This window comes from Melospiza georgiana, chromosome 16 (assembly GCF_028018845.1).
Source record: "Melospiza georgiana isolate bMelGeo1 chromosome 16, bMelGeo1.pri, whole genome shotgun sequence".
NCBI classification, from domain to species: Eukaryota; Metazoa; Chordata; class Aves; order Passeriformes; family Passerellidae; genus Melospiza; species Melospiza georgiana.
In genome coordinates this window covers 12125386-12147643 of record NC_080445.1, presented here as the reverse complement: position 1 = coordinate 12147643, position 22258 = coordinate 12125386, and the positions used below count along the sequence as shown (strand labels likewise).

The 22258-nt window shown below is 37.1% G+C and overlaps 1 protein-coding gene across 35 annotated transcripts in view; it reads left to right on the top strand.

Annotated features, from left to right (window-relative positions):
- The window catches only part of RBFOX1 (RNA binding fox-1 homolog 1), a 1171935-nt gene that overhangs the window by 1071981 nt on the left and 77696 nt on the right, over window positions 1–22258 (top strand). For all 35 annotated transcript variants that reach the window (XM_058035398.1, XM_058035402.1, XM_058035413.1 and 32 more), the window contains 5 exons: window positions 5321–5464; window positions 7977–8030; window positions 13065–13157; window positions 14898–14958; window positions 20484–20537. In XM_058035398.1, coding sequence (XP_057891381.1) covers window positions 5321–5464; window positions 7977–8030; window positions 13065–13157; window positions 14898–14958; window positions 20484–20537 — 406 coding nt within the window. The remainder of the gene's footprint in view (window positions 1–5320; window positions 5465–7976; window positions 8031–13064; window positions 13158–14897; window positions 14959–20483; window positions 20538–22258) is intronic.

Sequence of the window (22258 nt, the reverse complement as noted above, 5' to 3'; positions counted from 1 at the left end):
TCTGTGTCTATAACTCCATTTTTTCTGTTGTTGTGCTTCTGGGAAGCATGTTGCAGAGCTGGGACTTTTCAGAATATAAATTTACCAAAACAAGTATGATTAATTAATTAGTTGGTCTACTTAAGAAAACAGGAAATCTACAAGCCCATCACTTTTTCAGCTCTCTGTTAGTGGTATATCTGGGAAACAGCATTTTCAGAAAGTCCCAAACTCAGTTTTAAATTATTCTCTTTGCTCACTTTTTAATGGAAAGGTAACTTTCCAGAATCTAGATCCTTTTAAAATGGAAAATGTGCAATATTATCTGAGGGAAGTATGAAGGTGATTTACTATGCATGATTTTTTCAGTTTGTACACATTGGGCATGGTTATATTTTTGCTCAGGACGTATATATATATATTTTCTGCTGAACTTTTCTCGATTGCTTTTTTTATCGGGTTTACAAATCAAATCAAACAGGTATATTGCAGAGCTCTGATATTATTTTCTGTGCTTATAGCACAATGTATTGAATTATGCTTGCTCATGTACTGCTGCTGCTATTCTCTCCAGATTGAGAGAGAATGACTGTGGGGGCTGTAAATTCACTTGGCTCCCAGCACCACCGGTTAAATCAAGAGCCCTGTTCAGGCTGGAGAAGAGACAGAGCAAGTGTTCATTACACAAATCAATTTGGTCAAAAGTACAGCACAGTGGGTACCCAACCATTGCTCACATAATATTGTCAACTTAATCAAATAATGCCTAGAAGACATTCACAAGCTCTTTTTTCTCTGAGAAATAACTTGATTGGTGCAGCAGAAAAAAAAAAAAAAACCCACAAAAAAACGGGTGCTGTTTTGAGCATTCATTAAAAAATTCAGTGGGTGCTTTCTTTTTTGCTAAATTTAAAATTCCGAAGAGCTTTACCCTATGCTTGTTTGTATACATGAGACACTCAGCACCTAATTTACCGCTGATCATATTAAAAAAAAATAATCTGTTAATTTTTTTTGTTTTTCCACTTGCTTTTCTCCCTGTAAATATTTTAGAGGTTATCCCTGCTTAAATTAGGCTGTTCTTCCTCTAGACTTGGAATGAGTTTAAAAGATATGCAACAGATTTGTGTTTGTTTGCAGATTATAGCAGAATGATCAGGACTTGGTAAAGATTCCTCATGTTCCAGTAATACTTATTTTCACTTTGTCCAGAAAGACATAAAAGGTTTAGATCCATTTCAGACATTCCTACGGTCTGTGTTCCATTCAGTCTTTAAATACTGATATTGGGAGCAGCGTTCCTGTAGCGGTGTGCAAACAGTTTTCTGTATTTCATTGTGTTGGAAACAGGCTTTGAGGGTGAAAGATTTTGTGCACACCATCGTGGTTTTGTAGGAAATGAAAGATATTAGGCAGTGAAGAAGAATGAAGGGAAAGTGGAACACTTAAAATTCCGGTGTGGGGAACATTGCAGGGCTGTCTGTCTGCGGTGATGGATGGGAAGGGACACAGAAAATTGCTGTTAGCCAGGAAGGAGAATGGAATGGGGTTTTTCTGCCCAGGCAACGTGCACAAGGCCCTCTCTGGTTTCAGGTTCACTGACCATTGTTTTATTGTGTGCGGGGCCTTTGCCACAAGGGCTGGGGGTGGGAGATGAGACTCCAGTGTCCAGGCAGGAGCAGCTGGGAAATGGGGTTGTATTAGGGCTGCATGAAGGTTTTAGAATGTATTTTTGAGTGAAAGTTGCTGCAAATTTTGATTAAAATGGCCTTAAAGTAAGGGGAGGGGGAGTTAATATTTTTTTCCAAACAAAAAATTGTCAAATTTATTTTATCCAAACAAATATTTGGTTTAGTGGTTTTCTTCACTTGTATAATTTTGGTTCTTAAATTCTCAGGAAACAAGCTTGGAAGGGGAATCAGAAAAATTACTTTAATAATTTTATTTCTTTAAAACTAGTTTAATAATTTTACTGTGAAGTCTTTAAGAACTTAAGTCTTTTCAATAACAGAAGCTTTCTGTTTCCAGAACCGAGTTAAGGAAATAAAAAGAAAAGTTTTTTGCTGAAGGTAAAGAACTTCTTTAGAAAACAATAGATATTAACTCTCCTGATGATGGATTTCATTTAAAAGGATACCAATTGTTTATACTGAAATTATCTTACATGTAAAAAATAAATGTTTTTTGGAAATGCCCTCTTTGATATGGGTTTGCTTACCTCTAAGAATGTTTCAATTCTAATTTATTTTAACACTTAAGCTCTCAGTAGCTCACTGAAGTAAAGGGAGTTCACCTCAATTTGTTTTGCTGTGAGTGAGAATTTGATCTTCTATTTCTGCATTCTGTTTTTACAACTTTCATTAAAAGTCTTAAGACTATAGTATATTAATAATCTTTAATATCTTATAATTGCAAAAATGTGGTGGAATAGGGGCCAGAAAGCAGCCTGATTGCATCCAGGACTGCAGGGATGGAGGAAGGACAATACCACATCCTCACATCAATTAATTTTTAAAGGACTATCAAACACCACTCTTCAGGTCCTCCAGCAGTGAAGGTTTTGTCCTGAAATGTATTCTGTATGTGTGAGGTAAATTACATTCTGGTTCCATGAGTCCACAGAGCTCTGAAAGTTTCCTGGCTTGGATTTTTCAAAATCCAGCCTGTCCTCTCCCCGTGGTGTGTTTTACCTCCTTGTGTTAATTTCTGCATCATCTTCACATTCCAGTTTCAGTTCGTGGTTATCCTTGTCCAGATCTCCGGGCACAGCTGTGGATTTCTGGATGATAATGTGCTTTGTAAAGAGCCTGTTACATTGCTAAGCCTTTTCATACGTTCTAAATGCTTTAGCCATGCTAATTCTGCCCCAGGGATCTTGAGGGTCATGGACAGTTGTGAATTGTTGGTGACAGGGACTTGCTAAAGTTTCTGGTTTTCAGCCCTCGCTGCCCAGACTGAGACATTCTATGCTGAGAGTGCAAATTTGAGACTTCTTAAAATAAAAATGATTTTAAAAAGCGGTAAAACCAACCAAAGGCCTGGAAAACACTGGTACCTGGATTTATTCTCTTCACCCATAATTTGTAGCTCCATTTTAACACCCCCTCAGAAACCTCACTGGATTTTGTGGACCATCATCTGTTCAGCTGCTAAGTAGGGCAGTTGCTCCCAGTGTTTTGGGATGTTTGTGGTGCACAGCTCAGCCCTTCTACTCCTCATTTCTATGAATAAAATGAGCAGAGATTACTCTTTTCCATTTGCATTTATACAGGGCACTGATTACATAATTTCTTCCTTGGGCACCCTCTGTTCCTAAAGCTTAACAGCACCTTTAGAATTCTGCAGTTCTCTTCAGATTAATCTAATTGACCTCAAATTCTTCAGGAGTGCTTTATTTCAAGAGCTTCCAGTCTGTCATCCCCCACCTGCTCTCACATACCAAATTTCTTTTCTATTTCTCTCCTTTTATGCCTGAAGGTAGAAAATAATCCCTGTGGTGTCTCTGGGTGAAACAGCTGCCTCAAAATCTAAAGTTTGAATTTTTGGGTTGATTTTAGCTAACAATAGATTAGCATGGAACATTTTTGTCTCTTGACAGCTATATACCATATTTCCTATCTAAATCACTAAATATTCATAAAGATAAATTATTTACTTTGTTGGGCTGTGAGTTCAGGTCGTAGCACATGAAGAGATGTGGTGGCACTGACTCAGTTTTAGGTTTACACTTGATCTGATCCCATTATTTGTTTGGATCACTTGTAAATCTTTCTTCAGTGCACACAAAAGTTTGTGTTTGTGTGTGTCTCATCGTATCCTCTGAAATACCAGAGATGTTCCTGATGGACTGATGCTGCTGCAGAAATGAGCACCTGTTTTTAGCACAGAAGTATAGGCAATATACGTGTTAGCACTTTTAATTTGAGAATATTTGTATTAATTAGGGAGGATATTGTTGAATTTCACTTGCTAGAATTCAATTTCTGTGTAGTTATTGCTGATGTAAATGATGTGTTCTGTTTGAGTTCTTTTGCTTCCTCTTCAACAGGCTTGTTGGTACTAAAACTATGTGGTAAGGTTTATTTTATTTAACCATTTTTATGTTGCTTAAACTGTTGTCTCCTAAAAGAAATACTAGAAATACTAGCAGGAAATGGGCAATTTCTCCTTTTTGTTCTTTAAATGAGAACTCAGAAAGACAAACTGAATGTAACATTAGCACAAAAGAGAAAGATGAATAATGAGAAAAACAACGGGGTCAGAAGGAAAAAGGAAAGAGCAAAGAGAGTGATGGCTGTCAGATCATCCTTGTAGTTTTTCATTCAACCATTTTCTTTCTCCTTCTATTCTTCCCAACCCTTCTGCCCATGCACAGGAGTGACTGTGCTGTTTTAAAATACCCATACAGAGCCTTGGCTAATGACTGTGTGCTGTACAAGCAGTAATTAATTAGGCACTGTAGGATGTAATTAAAGAACAGAGATGAGTAATTTCTATAACATATTGATAGACCAGCACTGGTTCATTTTACTTTTTGGTTGAGGGGCATTTTATGTTTTTTCCTCATCTCACTGCAGATTTGTGATTTGTTTGTTAAATCATAACACATGGCAATGTCCTTCTGTTTTAAACCAGAATTTTAAACCCAGGGAACGCTGTCCCTGTCAGAAGCACCATGACATAACCTCATTTTGGTGAGGAAGAAAATCTGCACAACTTCGTTTCTGGGTCTCACACTTGTGTCAGGCAACCTTCACCACTGATTAAACTTCTGTTCCCTCTCACAACTCAAGGCCTTTTCCATAATGGGCACCATTTATCTGGCCAGAATGACCCTCAGTGCCCATGAACACTGCTCATGACATGGCCAAGAGGAGGAGATGTGTTACCTGCCTGCTGTGGAGAATCCCAGTGGCCTCTGAATAAAAGCTCTAATCTCATTTCAAAGGGTCTGGCTTGCTCTGCCAGCAGAGAGCATTTGGACTGCAGATTCTGTTCCTTACCTTGGCAAACACAGAAAGGATTAAAGAAATTTCTACAATCTTATAGGGAGATATATTCATTCATTATTTAAGAGCAGCTAAGCAAATTACAAATAATGATTTACTCATTCTCCAGTTTATTCCAAATACATATTATCACTGGAAATGTATGCTGTTGAGACAGGAATCGACTTGATTTTCATGTATTTAGACTTCTGGTGTTCCTCACTACTTTGGAGCAGATTTAACTGATTTTAGTTTGTTTGGTTTTTATTGGGGTCTTTTTTTTTGAGGATTTAAGTTCACCCCCTTGTATTAACAATACTTACAGTGTGCTTTATTTTGCTTTACCCCTTTAGCAGACAGATGATGCAGCACAGACCGATGGCCAGCAACAGACACAATCTTCTGAAAACACAGAAAACAAATCACAGCCCAAACGGCTCCACGTCTCAAATATACCCTTCAGATTCCGGGATCCAGATCTTAGACAAATGTTTGGTGTAAGTGCTCATATTTATTTCTGGGTTTTGTTTTTGTTTTTTACATTTGCATTGCAATAGGTATTTTGTATTACAGGCAGCTGTGAGGGCTGTATCTTTGATTGAGGCTGTTTAACGATTTTCCAGAAAGATTCCCCTTTAATCTGTCTGTAATCAAACATCTGATTTGCCAGTGACAACTGGGAAATGACACTGATTGTGCTGGATGTGATGCACTTGGTTGCTTTGTACTACATGCACAAAAAGCTGTTTGTGGTGGTTTAAATGCATACATATTGCTGCTGTACACATCTGGATTTATCTGCCTGCCTTTATTGATTTTGGAGAGTGTGATGTTAAACACTCAGTGCCTGACCTCCTGAGTAAGGCAGGCACAGGCTGAATTTCAGCTCAAAGTTCAGACACAGGAATCCTCACCCATCTCCACGTGTTTTGTAGGTCTGCAAAAAGCCTTTGAAGGTTTTTGTTAGTATTTTTCTGTTATCTCTCAGTTTGTGCTTCCCCCCAGGCCACAGCTGCCTTCAAGCACATCCCCTGTGTTTCATACAGGCTCTGGACACACCAGCAGCAATAGGATTATAAACACAAGAGCTTAGATTGGCTTTCTACTCCCTGATCCAAGAACTCTCAGGTTTAGTTTGAAATGCCACTAAACCTCATCTAGAAATGTACTCGATCGTCTCTTGGAACCCTAGTCAGGTCTGAAGTATTTCTGTTACTCTCACTGTCCTTATTCTGCCTCACTAAACCAAATTCTCTCCTGCATTACAGCTGCTTATTCAGTGCAGCACCAAGTGCCTCACATCTCTGCACTTCTTTCCCTCTTTCATGTTCAGATTTTTAAGTTGTTCTGAAATGTGTTTGTATGTGAGTCAGAGGATGGTGTTTCTCAGTATTTATTCCTCTGTAGGAAACAGTCCCTGGAAAAAGAATCCTGTTGTAATACTGGGAAATGAGTGACTGTTCTGCCAGATCTGCCTTGGTACAAGTTGCCTCCCCTGAACACAGCTTCCAGCTCATCAGCAGAATAGCAGAAGGCATAATAATTAACCCTCCAGAGAAAAATATGCTAATTTATTTAAACTAAACAAACCACTTAAAATAGGTTTTATATGAAAAAACATTAAATGAAAGGATTTTTTTGGTAGGTATTGTAGTGATTTATAAATGAATAAACACATTTCTTTTTAATGTGTCTAAGTCTTAGGTCTCAAAAGACTGACACTGGAGAATGGCTGGAGTTTCCAGCTGACTTCCAGAATGACTTGGTAACAGGAAATTTTAACTTCTGAAATGACAGAGAAATAAGATTTTGGTATGTGTGAGTTGAAATATTTCATATGAAATATGGCAGGTCTGCATTGTGTCCATGTAAAGCACACAGTAGATGATTTTTTTACATGGACACAAATATTGCAGAGGAGAATTGTTTAAATATCAAGTCTGTGTCTGAATCAAGGCTGAAGTGGAAGTTAAAGCATTGATTAAATGGATGCAAGAACATGAAATAAGCCAAAGTATAGCAAGTGATGGTTAACTTTTCATGATCAAGTTGAAACCCTTTAATAAGCTAGAGAAGGAATACTGTCCTTCCTGGCCTGTTTATTAGATCTGAAAAGATTGGAGTGCTCATTTCTGCAGTTCCTGGGATTCTTGCTGGATTATTCTCCATTTACCTCTCTCTAATTTCTGCCTTTGTGTTTAAGATATTGGATCAGTTACCAATGCCAGCACTGATGTTAATGACTTCTGAAATAACAGAAATGACCCCTTGATGCATTACATTGTCCCCTCACAAGATGTGTCCTAACAAAAAGTGTTCTAACATTTATTCCCTTCCTAAGGCAGATCCAACAGGGCTTTTCCTCTGGGACAAGCAGCTGGGTTCAGCTTTTTTGTGTGCAAACAAGGTCTAGGGAATTGAGTGCTGTTGGAGGACAATAGGAATAACAGTCACTTCTAATATTATACTAAAAATACAATTTTGAGCAGAGAAAAAAATCCCCCCAAAGTGACTATCCATTCTAGTTTTCCAAATTATGCTCTACTAAGACAAAACTTCTCAGGGAATAATGGTTACCAATTTCAGCAAGGGTGGAAAGAAATCCTCAGTCCATGAAGCCAGCAACAAAACTCCCACCTGATTTAATCTTATTCCTGTAATGCACAAGTGACAAAACTCCTTCGCCTTTTCTGGAAAATGCAGAAATTTGGGACTTTTACTTCACTGTCCTCTCAGTTGAATGTTCTTTTCTCTCTGTCAGGGGCTTTACTGAGCTTGAAGTTCCACTGAGTAGTGATTGTATTGAGCAGAATGATGCACAGAATTTAGAAATAATATTGATCTGACTCCTTTTAGTGCTGTCTTTCTTTTTGTGTTTAAAATATTTGGTTTTATATCATTTAACATTTGTAAAACTTTGCAGCATTTCCTGAAACAACTTTTATATTGTATATGATAGAAGAGTTGAAGTTATCTAATTTTCATGTGACTTTTTCTGTTTCTTTGCAGCAATTTGGTAAAATCTTAGATGTTGAAATTATTTTTAATGAGCGAGGCTCAAAGGTAAGCAGTTTAATTCACCTGTGGAGTTTTTTGTTTTGTTTAAAATATATGAGTAAAAGGAAACAACTGCACTGCTGTGACAAAATAATGTCTGAAATTTTATGTTAGTGAAAACATATTCTGAGCTGTCAGTCAGTTTTCTAAGCAGTATGAAAATCATTGGACTCATATCTTTTAAAGGGGGTAATTTTAACTACTCCAAACTGTCACCTGTTATATGGGAATGTTGATTTTTGCTGTCCTTATTTTTCAAGGGTAATTATTTCATTTATTTTATGAGTCCATAGTTAAAGATATTTGTAGGCAGGTTTGTACTAGTACAGGTATTTTTTTCCTTTATTGAAATGAAAGATGACAATTATATCTAATAATTATCTTCTTTAGTAATTAGCTGAGAAAATATGTGATTGTTCCAGATTAAGTGCAGATGTTTTCCTCTTTAGTTAAAGCCTTACTACACCAACCCTTTGAAAACAATCTCTTTTAGCATTTACTTTATTAAAAGAGTTCTTATTGTATTGCAAACACCTAATTTTTTTTTCCAAAAATACTTTGCCTTGAATGCATACTTCAATTTATTCAGTATTTAAGAAATAAAGCAAGATAGAATGGCCAGGACTGCATCACCTGGTGCAAAACTGTAACCCAGTGTGTTCACCTGTGATATCAGCTGCATTATAGGGGTTATGTCTGTCATATGCATATCTTTTTTTCATTTCCTTGCCATGTCAGACACACTAAAAAGTTTATTCACAAATGTTTCAATCTTCTTGTAACTCATATATCATTTATTATTAGTGATGGAATGTTATCCCTGCTCTAGACATAGTGTAACCTGTCATATTTAAAGAGTCATATACATCAAAAATCTATCTTAAATCAGATGTATTTTAATTCTGTTAATATTTATTTTCTGAAATTAGAGCCTTCACTTTGTATTTTAAACCTAAATGGAACAGCTGAAATCTCCTGGTTTATTACTGAGACATTAATTAATCCCCTTGCCTGCCAGCCCAAACTCAGTTGGAACATTCATCACTTTTTCAGTAAACAACTAAAATGGATGGAATTTGGGTGGCTTAGAATCCCCTACTCTGGCCAAAATTTATTATTTTTAAATTATGGTTGTTCAACAATGTTTGCAAAAGACATGGATTGCCCAGACCTGCTGCTGCTGCATCATCCCTTTAATTTCCAGAGCCATCCCCCACTTTTGCTGCTGGTGCTGACAGGGTGGAGCTGAGCACACCTGGGAGGAGTTTAAACTTTTGTTTAGCCACTAAACCTTGCCCAGGTGGGCACATTTTAACCACCACACCTGCACAAGTGAAAGGTTTTGTTAGAGTTTTGGGGGATGGCGTAAGGAGATGTTTCAAATTGAGCTTTTTTATTTTGATGTTTGCTTGGCAGCATGAAAATATCTCAGTGCCTCGTGCTAAAGGAAAGATCCTGGTAAGGATTTCAGAGGGAAAAGGTTTTCCTGGCTGGGTTTGTCACATCCCTGCCTCAGTCACACACTTAGGTCAGGTTTGGTGAAGATGTTCCTGCAGCCCAGCTGTCCCCAGGGATGCCTGAGGCAGGGCTGGGTGCATCTCACAGCTCAGGGCTGCTGCCTCTCACCTTGCTCAGAGATGTTTCAGCTACAGCTACCGAATATTTCCATATTTTCATTTGCAGAAGTAACTTTAGATTCTCTCAATTAAATGGAAAGTTATGGAAAAAAAAAAGAAATATTAGGAATGAGAGGGACATCTTTTTTCTGTTCTTTCTTTTTCTTTTTTTTTTTTTTTTTATTTTTTATTTTTTTAATCTGATCATTTCGTGTCCATTCTGTAGGAATTAAGATGCACCAGATTAAAGTCCCATTCCTGGCAGTGCTTATCTATGTTTTCATAAAATCCCACTGAAACTGAAAGGACTACTAAGTGGTTTCAGACTGAGTACAGGTAACAAAGTTTGCAGGATCAGAATTCAAATTTGTTTCTAGCTGCAGTTTGGCATAAGAATTGCTAGAATTGTTTTTGTTTCTGTTTCTTTTTCTTTCTTTTTATTCTAATAGTTAATGTTTTAAACAATTGTTGCAAAAAAACCCAGAAGGAATCTCATTCTCATGCCATAATAGTTAAGAAAAATGGAATTGCATATTCAAAAAACATAACATTAGAGCACCACTGTCTTTCCATAAAAGAAAACCCTAAATCAATGAAAGTCATAGTACAAATGTCTGCTTGTTTGAATGTGTAATCATAATGAAGAAAGCTTTGCTAAAATATACAGCAACACTGATGACTTTTGAATTTTTGACCATTTTCTATCAGTTATAAATCAATGCTCTAGACAGCTCTATATATACCTGCAGAAATCTGTTTATGTGTGTATTTATTAATGTGTATCTATTGTATATTACATTAACACCTATTTCTTCAAATAAGGAGAACCCCAAAGTGCCTCCCAAATTAAATCAGAACCTCCTCACATTCTAACTTGGTTATTATTAAATCACTTGACAGGTTTTAAAAATAAAAGGCCTATATTTGCATTACCAGTTAATAGAATGCAGCTGTTAACTCAGCTGCAAATTAAATTGATGCTGAAGTGTTTGTGTAGGTATTTGAATGTGTGATGGGTGAATCTGGGTTTTGTTCTTGAGTTTCTCTGTCAGCCAGGTAAAGTTAAAGATTTGCATAAATAGCAAGAGCTTAAGTTAAGTAGTGTTGATTATGAGAATAAGTACAACATAAGAAATTAAAAAATGACAATGCGTATTATTTTCAGAATCTTTGAAGTTCTTGGCTTGTGGCTCCACTTTTTATATTTTTCTAATTTTTTAGTATAATTAGGTTTTTATCTTTCTCTTTAGCCGTTTGAACAAAAGTTAACTGGTAGAAAATTTTGACTTAACTCCCTCCAAATGTTTGCAATTCCAGGAGGGGACAATTTCTCAGGCAAGATAATAGGAAAAAAAACAAACCGAATTGGGGGAGTTTCTGCTATTGAATGGAGTTACTCTGCTTAGAACCATGGATTCAGTGATGTTTTCTGCTGTGAAATTTTCTTAATGGTATCCTAAATTAGGAGGGATTTTTTACAGAGTTTTAACAAGATGAGACAATAATTTGTAGAAGAAATAGGAGTTTAAAGTTGAGGATGGGTTTAGGTATAAGAAGAGCCTGTACAAGGATCTAAACCATGGACATTGGTGCTGAGGAGGGGGATTTGCTTTCTCTCACCACTCCTGGTGCTTTGGGAAACTGAGAGCTCCATCCCCAGTGACTTGTGGCAAGTGAGGTCATGGCCTTGTGCTAAAATTGTGGAGAGAATTGTGGAATCAGGACTAGTGAGAATGGATTCAGCTGCTGACAGAGCACTTGGCAGCTCAGGCCTCAGGCTGGGTTTAAACGGGGAAAAAGGAGTAGCTGTGCTTAAGCTGCTTTAGAGAGACACTGCTGTACATAAATGGCCCTTTTTGCATTATAAATGGGAATAAATAACTCAGTTCTTTGAGCAGGTGAAATAACCCAAATAACCCAGGAAATTATCCTGAGAGTTACTTCACTTTTGTTGGTGGTTGACTAATTAGTTGTGCAGTCCATACTCATTCATTTCTCCCTGCCTCGTGTCAGTTTTGCCTTAGTTTGATATTTGGTTTCCCCTTTGTGTAAATGAATGTAGAAATGTCTTATCTTTATTTTTATTATAATTTTACCCTTTTTTTTTTTAACCAGTCACTTTGTGCAGTAGGTAGCCCTGCAGAGAGTGTTCCTAGTGGGTGAACACTGGAAAACTCAGCAAAGGCAGATGAGTGGCTGGTGGCTCAGGAGCAGAACAGAGTTCAGGCTAAAACAGAAATAAAAAATAAAAATAAAAACGGTTTTAGGACCACTTAAACTATGTAAGCACTGCCTGTGTGCAAAGCACCACGTGCAACTTGTAAATGTTTCTGGGTGTGAAAGCTCAGGGATGGAGAGGAGCGTTTGTTTGGATAATTTTGGGAGGCATGCAAAGGCATTGTAGTGCTAATGCAAGAATTACTTCAAAGGGTTGGTGTATGTTTCTAAAATGTTTTTCACTGTCAAATTTCTCAAAAATATTTGCCATTTTAAACAGTGTTTTATTTAACTCAGGGCATAAAAGGCATTTTAGTAGGATTTAAAGTGTTTATTTAAGCCTAGTACTATAAAGGAGGGGATTTGTTTTAAGCAGAATTTCAGATTTGTCCCACTAGCATGGGATTCTGGAGTTTTACCAGTTGCATGTTCTATATGTGGAAAATAATATGCAGAACAAGTAAATAAAGCAGTTAAATTTATTCAAAACGTTTGCATTTTTCTTCTTTTATCAGAGTTTCTTTTTATATTCACATCATGTGATTTTCTTTGATCTGTTAATACAAGAAAGTTTATACTTTGTTCTGAAAGTACTTTTGTTTTGTTGGTGGTTTTTCTTTTTTTCTTTCCTTTTTTCCTTTTATAAAAAAATAAGTAAAGGCTGTATAGTTTGACAAAAGTTTAAGTTACCCTAGTGTTGCATGGGAACAGTGTTTCTTATGATCACAACAGCATGACTGAGTAGGCAATGTTTAGAGTATATTGACATTCAGTGTTGAATTTTGTGCACATGTTTTTTATTTTGTTGAGATATCTGCATGTCATTAAAATGTGGTTCATTTTCTTTTCTCATTAGTTCATTTTTTTCTATGTGTAAACACTGTAATTTATTTTAATTTCATTTTCTTATTGTTAGATTTATTTTCCTCTGTAGTGACATGTAGAAAGGTATTTTTGGTATCATTCTTTGACTTTCTGAGAGGGTATTATCTAACTGATGACAGGGAAAAAAAAATTTGTTCACATTTGTTGCTTATTTATTGCACATCTCAATACAACTATAATTTTTCTAATTTGCATGTTACAGAAATGAAGCGAGGACAAGAAAAATATTAAATTAAAGAGAGAGAACATAAGCAAACAAGTGGTCATTGACTGAAATAATAATGTGCATGTTGTTTTCCCCCCTTCTCCCTCCTGCATGCAGGGATTTGGTTTCGTAACTTTCGAAAATAGTGCTGATGCGGACAGGGCGAGGGAGAAATTACACGGCACCGTGGTAGAGGGCCGTAAAATCGAGGTGCATGTTCAAAATATTTTCCTTTTCATCTTTTTTATAAATGTCTGCTTCACTCTCATTTGTTGTTTCAGATGCATCATTGGTGTCTTCTGTGTGCTCCCCTTTCCCCCTTCCCATTGTTTATATATATATTTATATATAAAGAGAGAGAATCTGGCCTTACTTGGGTTTTTTATTATGATTTCTTTTGTAATTATTATTATTATTATTGTCATTGTTGCTGAAAGGTGGATGACGGATTTGAGAGCAAAATAAAAAGAAAGCTTTAATATTTTGAAGTTATTATTTTCGATGTTTTGTAAATCAATGGGTGCAGTAGATTCCAAAAAAAACAGCCAACAAAAAACAAAAAAATTAGAAAAATTGAGAACAGCAACAACAAAAAAAAGTGTGACAGACAAAACAAAAAACAAACAAAAGGTTGGTTTTTTTTCTTTTTTTTGTTTTCCTTTTTTTTTCCTTTTTTTTTTTTGTTTTTTTTTTTTTTTTGTTGCTGCAGGGTTGATGTGGGATCCACAGTGGCTTTCAAAAAATTCAGATTGGGCAAGAAGCGTCCAAAAAAGATGCACAAGAAACAAAGCCAGACTAGAGACTGAGAAATATTCACATCTAATTTTCAGGAAGCTGGGTGGCCTGATCCATCCCCATCTCCAAAAACCTCCAGCCACGTTTGCCGCGCCACTGGATCCCCTTCAACACTGCCTCAGTCGTATTTGTTAGAACTTAAAAAAAAAAAAAAAAAAGAAAAAAAAAAAAAAAAGAAAGAATTACCAATTGAAAATGCTGTCGTCTTTTGAGTAAGATGTTGCATATTTTGCCTTTTCATTTTCCCCCTCGACGGTAGCGCTTAGGGCCCTCACCAAACTCTCAGTAACCATGGTAACTGTATACATACCCATGCTGGCGATGGTGCTGAATGGTAAGTGGAGAAGTCCATCTGCCGTTTCACGTATTTAGCGCTGATATACCACGTGGATTTTTTTGACTTGTTGTATTAAGTTTTCTTGATGCTACATTTTTTTCTATATATTGGTACGCCTGTAATTGAGTGTACGTTTTAAGCAAGCCTGGGAGGCACTGATTGGATTGAGGATATGACTTCGTGCACATCTTACTCAGATTGTTAACTCCATATTGTGTTAAATAATGCACCCTCTTTTTATCCTTTTGTTAGCTGTGATTTTAAAGCTTGAATGATTTTGTTAATTCTTGCAATGAAAAAGGCTCTTGTTCCAAGTGTTGAATGCTAGATGTTGCTTTTCCAATGGTACTTCTCTTCTAAAGGGTTATGTTGCACACTGCTAAAATTCGTTTGTCCCTTTTTTGACATTTTCTTTGTTTCCTTGTACCTTGTCTCTTTCCTTTCTACTCCACTGCATGTTCCTTCATATAATCTTTTTCTTTTTCTTCTGTTTTGAGTATTTATTGTATCAGTGTTATCATGGAATACAAGCATGCTCTTAAGTCTTAAATTATGCAGTACCTTTTAATTTGCTTTTAATGTCTTTTTATTAAAGTTTAAATGATATGATGTTGCTTTATTGAAATGATTTGTAAGTTAAAATGGTTATGAAAGTAAATGTAATTATAAATAGTATGATTTTGTTATGCACCTGTTGCCTTCTATAAATTAAATTGCATTTTATTTTCACATGACTAATAGCAGTAATAATGCATGCCTTTAATAGTGACACGGGCCCTGCCTGTAACCCTTTCTAATCCCCTGTTCTATGTGCTTAGGTAAATAATGCCACAGCACGTGTAATGACAAATAAAAAGACCGTCAACCCTTACACGAACGGTAAGTGCACGGGGCCCTGCTTGGGGTGACTGTCCCTGCATGCCACCCCCAGTCCTGCTCCTGGGGGGTCCCATTCTGCTCCCCCTGCCTTCCTGGGGCTCAGAGTCCTGGGACACAATGGGGTTGGGCAGGAATGGCACCTCTGCAGAGCTTGGCTGATTCCCAGCCACGTGGGCAGAGCACGAATCCCCTGGCTGGAATCCCATGTTGGACCCCAAATCCCTCAGGCTGGGATCCCTCTGGCTGAAATCCCAGTGTTGGACCCCAAATCCCCCTGACTGGAATTCCAGTGTTGGACCTCAAATCCCTCTGGCTGTAATTAATGTAGTGATGAGTGAACTGATGGGAGGATTCAGCTTGGTTTGGGGCATGGAGGGAGGGAGACCAGCAAGAATGTCTTTCCTGTAGAACCTTTTAGTACCAGGGCACATATCTGGTCAGAGATCATTTTCCATATCTTCCTTCCACAATTTGTTAGGAGAAGGGAGACTGGTAGCAGGTGCTGCTTCTAGCTTTTCTTCTTTTCCCATGGAGAAATTAGAATTCCAAGCTATCTAAAAATAAAATTCATTCTAATACTGACTTAATGTACAACATTGCACCAACTTAATGATAAAAAAAGAATCAACAGTTATTTGAAGCATTTGGAAACAATGAATTTTTAAATTTTTTCCTTTGCAATTGTTGGATCACGTGCTTTTGTGCCATTACTGGTTCAGAAAATTCAAATTCAACCAAGTTCCTAACTCAGTCATGTCAAACAATAGCACATGAACTGAAGTTTTTATTGCAATTATGCTTTTAGTTCTGCTAGGCTCTGCAGTTGTTGGTATTTGGTTTACAATTTAATTCAGTTTTTCCCATACAGTGGAAAGCAGATGAAAAGTGCACATAAAGGTTTCCTGAGGTAGATTAGGCTCTTTTCCATTTTGAAATATAATGGATCATATTTTCTCTACTTGAGGTGTCATTAGGGAGGTTTTACTAAAATCCAGGGCACACAGTGGCTTTATTTTTTATTAAAGCTCATAATTTTCTTGTAACACAGTAAAAATAAAACACAGGTATGGTTTTCGTGTGACGTGATAATTGATGTAGTTAAAATGATCTGGAGAAGAAAAGCCTGAATTTCCTCATGCTTTCTTAGAAGCTGTTTCCTTCCTCATTTTGTATATAGATGTGAAGCTTGGCAAATTATGCAGATGGGAAAATCTCCTTAGTTTTTATTGGTTTTAAAGCATCCCAGTGAATCTAGAGAGAGACATGAGGCTTGACTGGATCACATAAAGAGATTTTGTTGTAATACAGAGCTAAATTAACCATGTGCATATGAGGCTATGAACTCTGCCTGCTATATTGCAATGACAAAAGTAGTTTTTCTGTAAATGATGATGCATATTTTGTATTCATATTATCCTAAGGCTACAAAACTGTTCATGAGCAAATAACATGTTACATATCAGCACAGGCAGTGCTGAAGCAAGGGAATGCTGGTGATAAGAGATGGGAGATTTTTAGCCATGTGGTTTTAGAGGAGGTTCAAATCTATGTCCTGCACTGCAGGATTACTTAGGTCACACATTCTCATTTATTAATGTCCAAGACCAGGATGAGCAAAATCTGCTGTAAATTGTTTCCCACTTGAAGTGTTTTGTTTGTCATTTTCCATCCTGTTCCATCAGATCCAGATCTCACCAAAAGTATGAAATACCCTGTTCAGTGCATAAGTAACATTTATTTATTGTGAACCAGACAACCAATTTGCACGCCTTTTGTCAGGTGCCCACCAAGTCAACCTCTGCTTGCAATTCATAGGTTTTGATTGTTTTAATCTTTTTTTACCATTTTTTAAAATGTGTGAAATCCCCTAAAGTAAACACACAAGGACAATCACGTCCCTCTTGCATAATCATCCCAAGCAACAAGGAATGAAGTGTAAGGGGCTTCATTTGGTTTCATCAGTGCTTATACTATCAGTCATCCTGGCATGATACAAGTCTAGTTCTTTATCATTTTGTCAGGAATTAACCACTGCTAGAGCTGATTATTTATTGAAGATTATTATTGTCTAAGGTAAAGGACTCATCTTTTAAATAAACTATACGGCCAGTTTGCTCCACCAGCACATGAAAATTTGCAGAATTTTGTCTGATGCAGGTAGCCAGAAACATTTTGTTTGCACATGCCTTTCTGTTTCCTTCAGAACCACTTATTTTTTAATGCCTCCCTTTATCTTTCAAAGTGTGTATTGTGACTGGCATATTGTTGGCAGGTATTCAAAAGGTAGTTGGGGCACATGTTGTATTCTATCAAAACGTCAGGAACTGATATTTATTTTAATTTAAAAACAAGATACATTCTGTTTTGTGTTCCATTCCTGAATGCAGCTGGTTGTTTGATAACAGGGCTCATGTTGTTAATAGGATTGCAGAAGTCAGTAGATTTCAAGGCACAAAAACCTTGGGTTTTTTAAAAAATATATACAGCTTTGTTCAAATAAGTGGTGTGCTTTTGTGTCCGAAATGATCCTTGAAATAAGTATGCTTTCCAGTGACTTTTGACTCCCCAAATGAGCAGCTGCTGGGAGAGCTTTTTTAGTGGGTTTGTTATCAGTCAGGATGATTTTGATGGCTCACCTCATGCTTTGGAGATACAGCTGATTTCTCTTTGCAAGGAAATTCAATGTCAGGAGTGCTACAGGTTAGCAAAAATATTTGAGACATTTTTAGATGTTCCAACCCATCCTGTTCACAGCTGTACTTTCTTCTGATGCTCATATTGGCATTCAGGATGCTCATCCAAGGGTTGTAGGACACAAAGAATTATGGGCAGGTACATTCAGAGAACTGCAGTAATAAAGGAGGAACAAGAAGCAGAGATCTGTAAAAGGATAAATATATTTTAAAGTTTAGACTGGTGGTGCTTTGGATTTGAGCCTTCTGTTGCTCTAAATTTAGATCCAAAATCACATCCAGTGCCTATTAGCACAGTTAAATCCCCTCCCACTCCCTGTCCCCCTCCCTGGGTAGCAAACAGCAGGGAAGGAAATGGAGTCACAGGGTTCTTTCCTACCCAAGCCTTTCTCTGGCCATGGTGGCCTCTCCAGAACATGAAGGAAAAATAATCCTTTTTGTGTTGCTGCACCCCATTTCTACCGCAGCTTGTTCCCCCAGGATCATTTCCTTCCCTTCAGCCCACTGGCCAACTGCTTCTCTGGATGGCTGGGAAGCTGGGTCAGGCAGAGGGATTTTTCTTTGCTTGGCTGATTTTTAAGTTTCAAGCTTTTCCAGTTTCAGCTCAAGGAGGAGATTAATATTGTGACAGTAAGAAAAATGCTCAGAATTACACCCACAGCCGAGAATTTGCCTCCTCCAGCTGCTGCAGAAGGGTTACTTGGCAGCTGCTCTCTCAGATACATCAACTCCCATCACACTTGATTAACCCACACAGCTATGGGCCAGCACATTGTTGGCTGACAAGATAAAGTTAAGTTTAATTACTGTTATTTTCACCATGAATGAAGTATTTCCTCCAAAGGCTTCAGAAAGTTAGATGAGACAGCCGTCACTGGGAGAGTGGTAAGGAGCTGAAATATGAGACTGCCTTTCAGCTGTGAAGAACAATCTGTGTCTTCCAAGATGATTTTTTTTCCTTTCTCTCAGACAAATTGTGGCACTGTTAGTGTAACTTAGAAGCTGAGAGATGTCTGTCAGATGCTTTGACAGCAAAAGCTGACAGATCTAAAGTTCTGTCCAATCTTTCATTTTGGATGGTTTTGATCAGTGGTTTTCTGAGGAAGTATTGCATTTGAAATATTGGATGTTCCCTAACATATGTAAAGTTAGAATTTTACCCAAAGTTTCAAAATTTGAATGATTTTCTATCACACAAAATTTGGCTAAGAGATATGTTATGCTCTGATGTTCCTAAATATAATCCTGTGGAGTGTGAAATTCAATGATCAGGTAAAACTCCTGTGGTATTTTTAGGCGGAAAAACCTTTTAGCCCTCCTTGGCTGGACATTTTCCAGCTTCCCTAACTGTCTTTTGGCTACATAGCAGAACTGCAGTCACTTCTACAGAAAAGGTGTCACGCAAAGCTGCTTACTCTGAACTTACTCATGAGTTACCTTTCAAAACCACCCCTCCCCTCTCTTACTGAACAGTTAATTACTGGGAAATAATTACTATGCATGAGATGGAGGTAGCTTGAAAGGGTGGCAATAGTTTGTTATTGAGATTTTTTTGCATTGTGCTTTTTTAGTATTATGCCTTGATGTTTAATGATTTTCCACAGTCCTTTTGCATTACATGATATAGCCAAGGCAGAAATAAACCTTGGGTGCATTTAAATTCTTCTAATTGTGGCTTTTGTGATTTTGAAAAGTGTCTGGATTGTGTTTTGATTCCAGTAGCAGTTATAAGTTCTATTTTAAGTACCATAGCTCTGGAGTTTACAACATGCTTTTGCTCAGGGTATTTTTTCTTTATTCCCATTTACAAGAAGCACTTCCCACTCCTCTGATTTGAGTGTGCTTTAGGAAAACCCCTAATTTTTCAGTTCCAGTGGTTCAAAATAATTGTTCACTGAAGGAAGAAGACAGTGTGGCTGGGGGGATGTTCTGTGGAGTTTGCAGGGAGGGGATCTACCTGTGGCTGAGCACACAGCAGTAATTGGCACTGCGCCACAGCTGGGAACACTAATGAGTTTGCAGCACTTCATTTTGCTCTTCTCTTGCCCCTCCTGTCCCTCCAGCTTGGTTGTCTTTATTAAGATAACATCCCCATGCTTTGCACGCCCCTGGGTCTGCAGCCAGCCTGGGGATGCTGCAGCAGGTGTAAAGTGCAAGCAGTAATTTGGAGTTTGGCCAGACACAGGCAGAGCAGATCTGAGAGTTCTGTGCTGGGGTTCTGTGCAGGGTTGGGAGGACAGTGATTATTGAAGAGCAGGGCAGTGGCTGATTTGTAGCACTGGACCCCATAGAGCATCTCCTTCCTACAGACATTGCCATGCCGTGGCTGTGCTTTCCTTTTGCCAGGGTAGAATCCAAATACTCCAATTATTTGGTTGCCCTGTAACCCTCGCTAGCAAAGGCTTATCAGAAATGTTTGTGTCCAGAGAATGAGCTGCCCTGGCTCCTCTGGCTCATAACCAGAGCCAAAACAGTGGCTGAGAAATCATCTGCCTTGTACTAGAGGCTATGGGATACCTGAAATATCTGGCTCCATTCCAGAGCTTGAGGGAGTAAACCCATGTGCATTTCAGCCAAGGTAATTCACCTGGCCATTCACTCCAGTAAATGCCACGTGTCTGGTGAATGCCTCGTTTCATGGCTTATTTCCATACCTCAGACTCTGATATTAGAGATCAGTAATTAAAGATAACTATGAAACTTGAATTACAGTGACCTTTCTTGAAGTAATTTTGTCTGTATTTTCTATACAACAGTAGTTATAGTCATAATAATAGTTGTTATTATTATCACTAATTGCAATATTAACTGTTATGTTTCTGTTTGCTGCAGGCTGGAAATTAAATCCAGTTGTTGGTGCAGTTTATAGTCCAGAGTTCTATGCAGGTAAGGATTGCTCTATGATTGTCCCACTGGCCATATTTCATTTAGTATTCTTTAAAACATGCAAAAGTACAGAATTTGTGTTTGGTGTGAGGTTTGCTTTCTTTGTGTGATTCACATTATTTACAAGTCATTTATACATTTGTGATTCAAGATTTTACTTTACCTGGGCATAGTAAACTTTATATAGAAGATATATGAATACCTTTTTTATTGGAAAATAGCTAGTGTAACATGAAATGTACTGCAATATCCTAGTCTTACATGAGATTTTATTTTATTTCATATTTTAGTGCAGTCACCTTCTTCCAGGGATTCTTTAAGGAACAAGAGCCAAAAAAATCTTATCTATAACTATATGTATATATATATAGAGAGAGAGACTACATGTAGACATACATAGGTATAGAGTATATGGAATCATATTTTTTTTCTGAAAATTTTTGTACATTTTATAGTTAGTTTTTCAGTTTTATGTTTTTGTGTTTTGAGTCTATATTTTCACCTGACTGAGACCAGTTTCCGACTCTGATTGCAGCTTGGAGTTAGAGATTCAGTTTTTGTCTGCTGGAAGTCAGTCATGGCTAGCAGTAGTTTCTACAAATAACTTAGGAACAGAATTGAAAATAAACTTATTTGTAGTCCAAAATCCAGTTGATTCCAAAGGAATTTGAATGCTACCCACAAACCCTATAGCCATCAGGAAAGCATTTTTCATGGCTGGTAGTTCAGTATGGAAAGAGGTTGTCATGTCAGCAGAAGCTGGGGAATCTCCACTCATGGAGATATTTGAGTCTCCAGTTGACAAAGGTGAAAAACTTTTGTTAATTTGAGGGACTTCAGGAGATGAAAATTGTTGAAAAGGGCACTATTACAAACACACATTTGTGGTTAAAAAAAAGCTTCTACTGAGATAGATAAAAATCTTCCAATTAGGGTAAAAGTGGCAGAGTATAATAATAAAAAAACCTAACTTGGCTTTCATGGAATTGCAGTATTTGGTGCAGGCAGAATTTATTTCCTTGCTGATGTATGTCTATGTTGAAAACAGGAATTTAACATTGATCTCGTTTGAGTAGTTAGTGAACCAACCCTGAACCTGCATAAATTAGAAAGTCAGAGTTATTAGTCATTTCATATAAATGACTTTGTGTTAATGACAAATATAATAATATTCCCATAGTACAGTAATCAATTTTCTAATACGTATGCAGAATTAACAATCTGACTTATAATTGTCTCATGAAGTAGGGCATGAAGAGTTCACATAGTTTGTAAATTAAAATCAATATTTTCAATCTCTCCTGAAGGTAATTTTCCTAATTTACTGGACTTTTCCCTAACATTTATTTTGTCTTTTAATTATAAAATGGCAGGTTATTGATTTTTTTGTATAACCTCCTAAAGTCCCAAGTGCATTTTTATTGCCAGCACTAGGGAGGTGTTTGCCCTTCTTAATGAGAATCTTTAATTACCATTAGAAGAGTATTAATTTAATTTTATGAATTATGACACGAACTCCACCACACCTTTGCAGAAAGTTCCATCAAGATACTTCATTTATTTCTGATTTTTTTTCTCTTTATACATGGAGGCAGGCTTGGGTTTTGTTGAGTTTTTCAATGCATGTCAAATGCTTTTTATTTATATTGAACTAAAATATGATAGGTCTCACATTTAAACATATAAAACTTTCTTTTAAATAATTTAGTCAAAATTGTGGA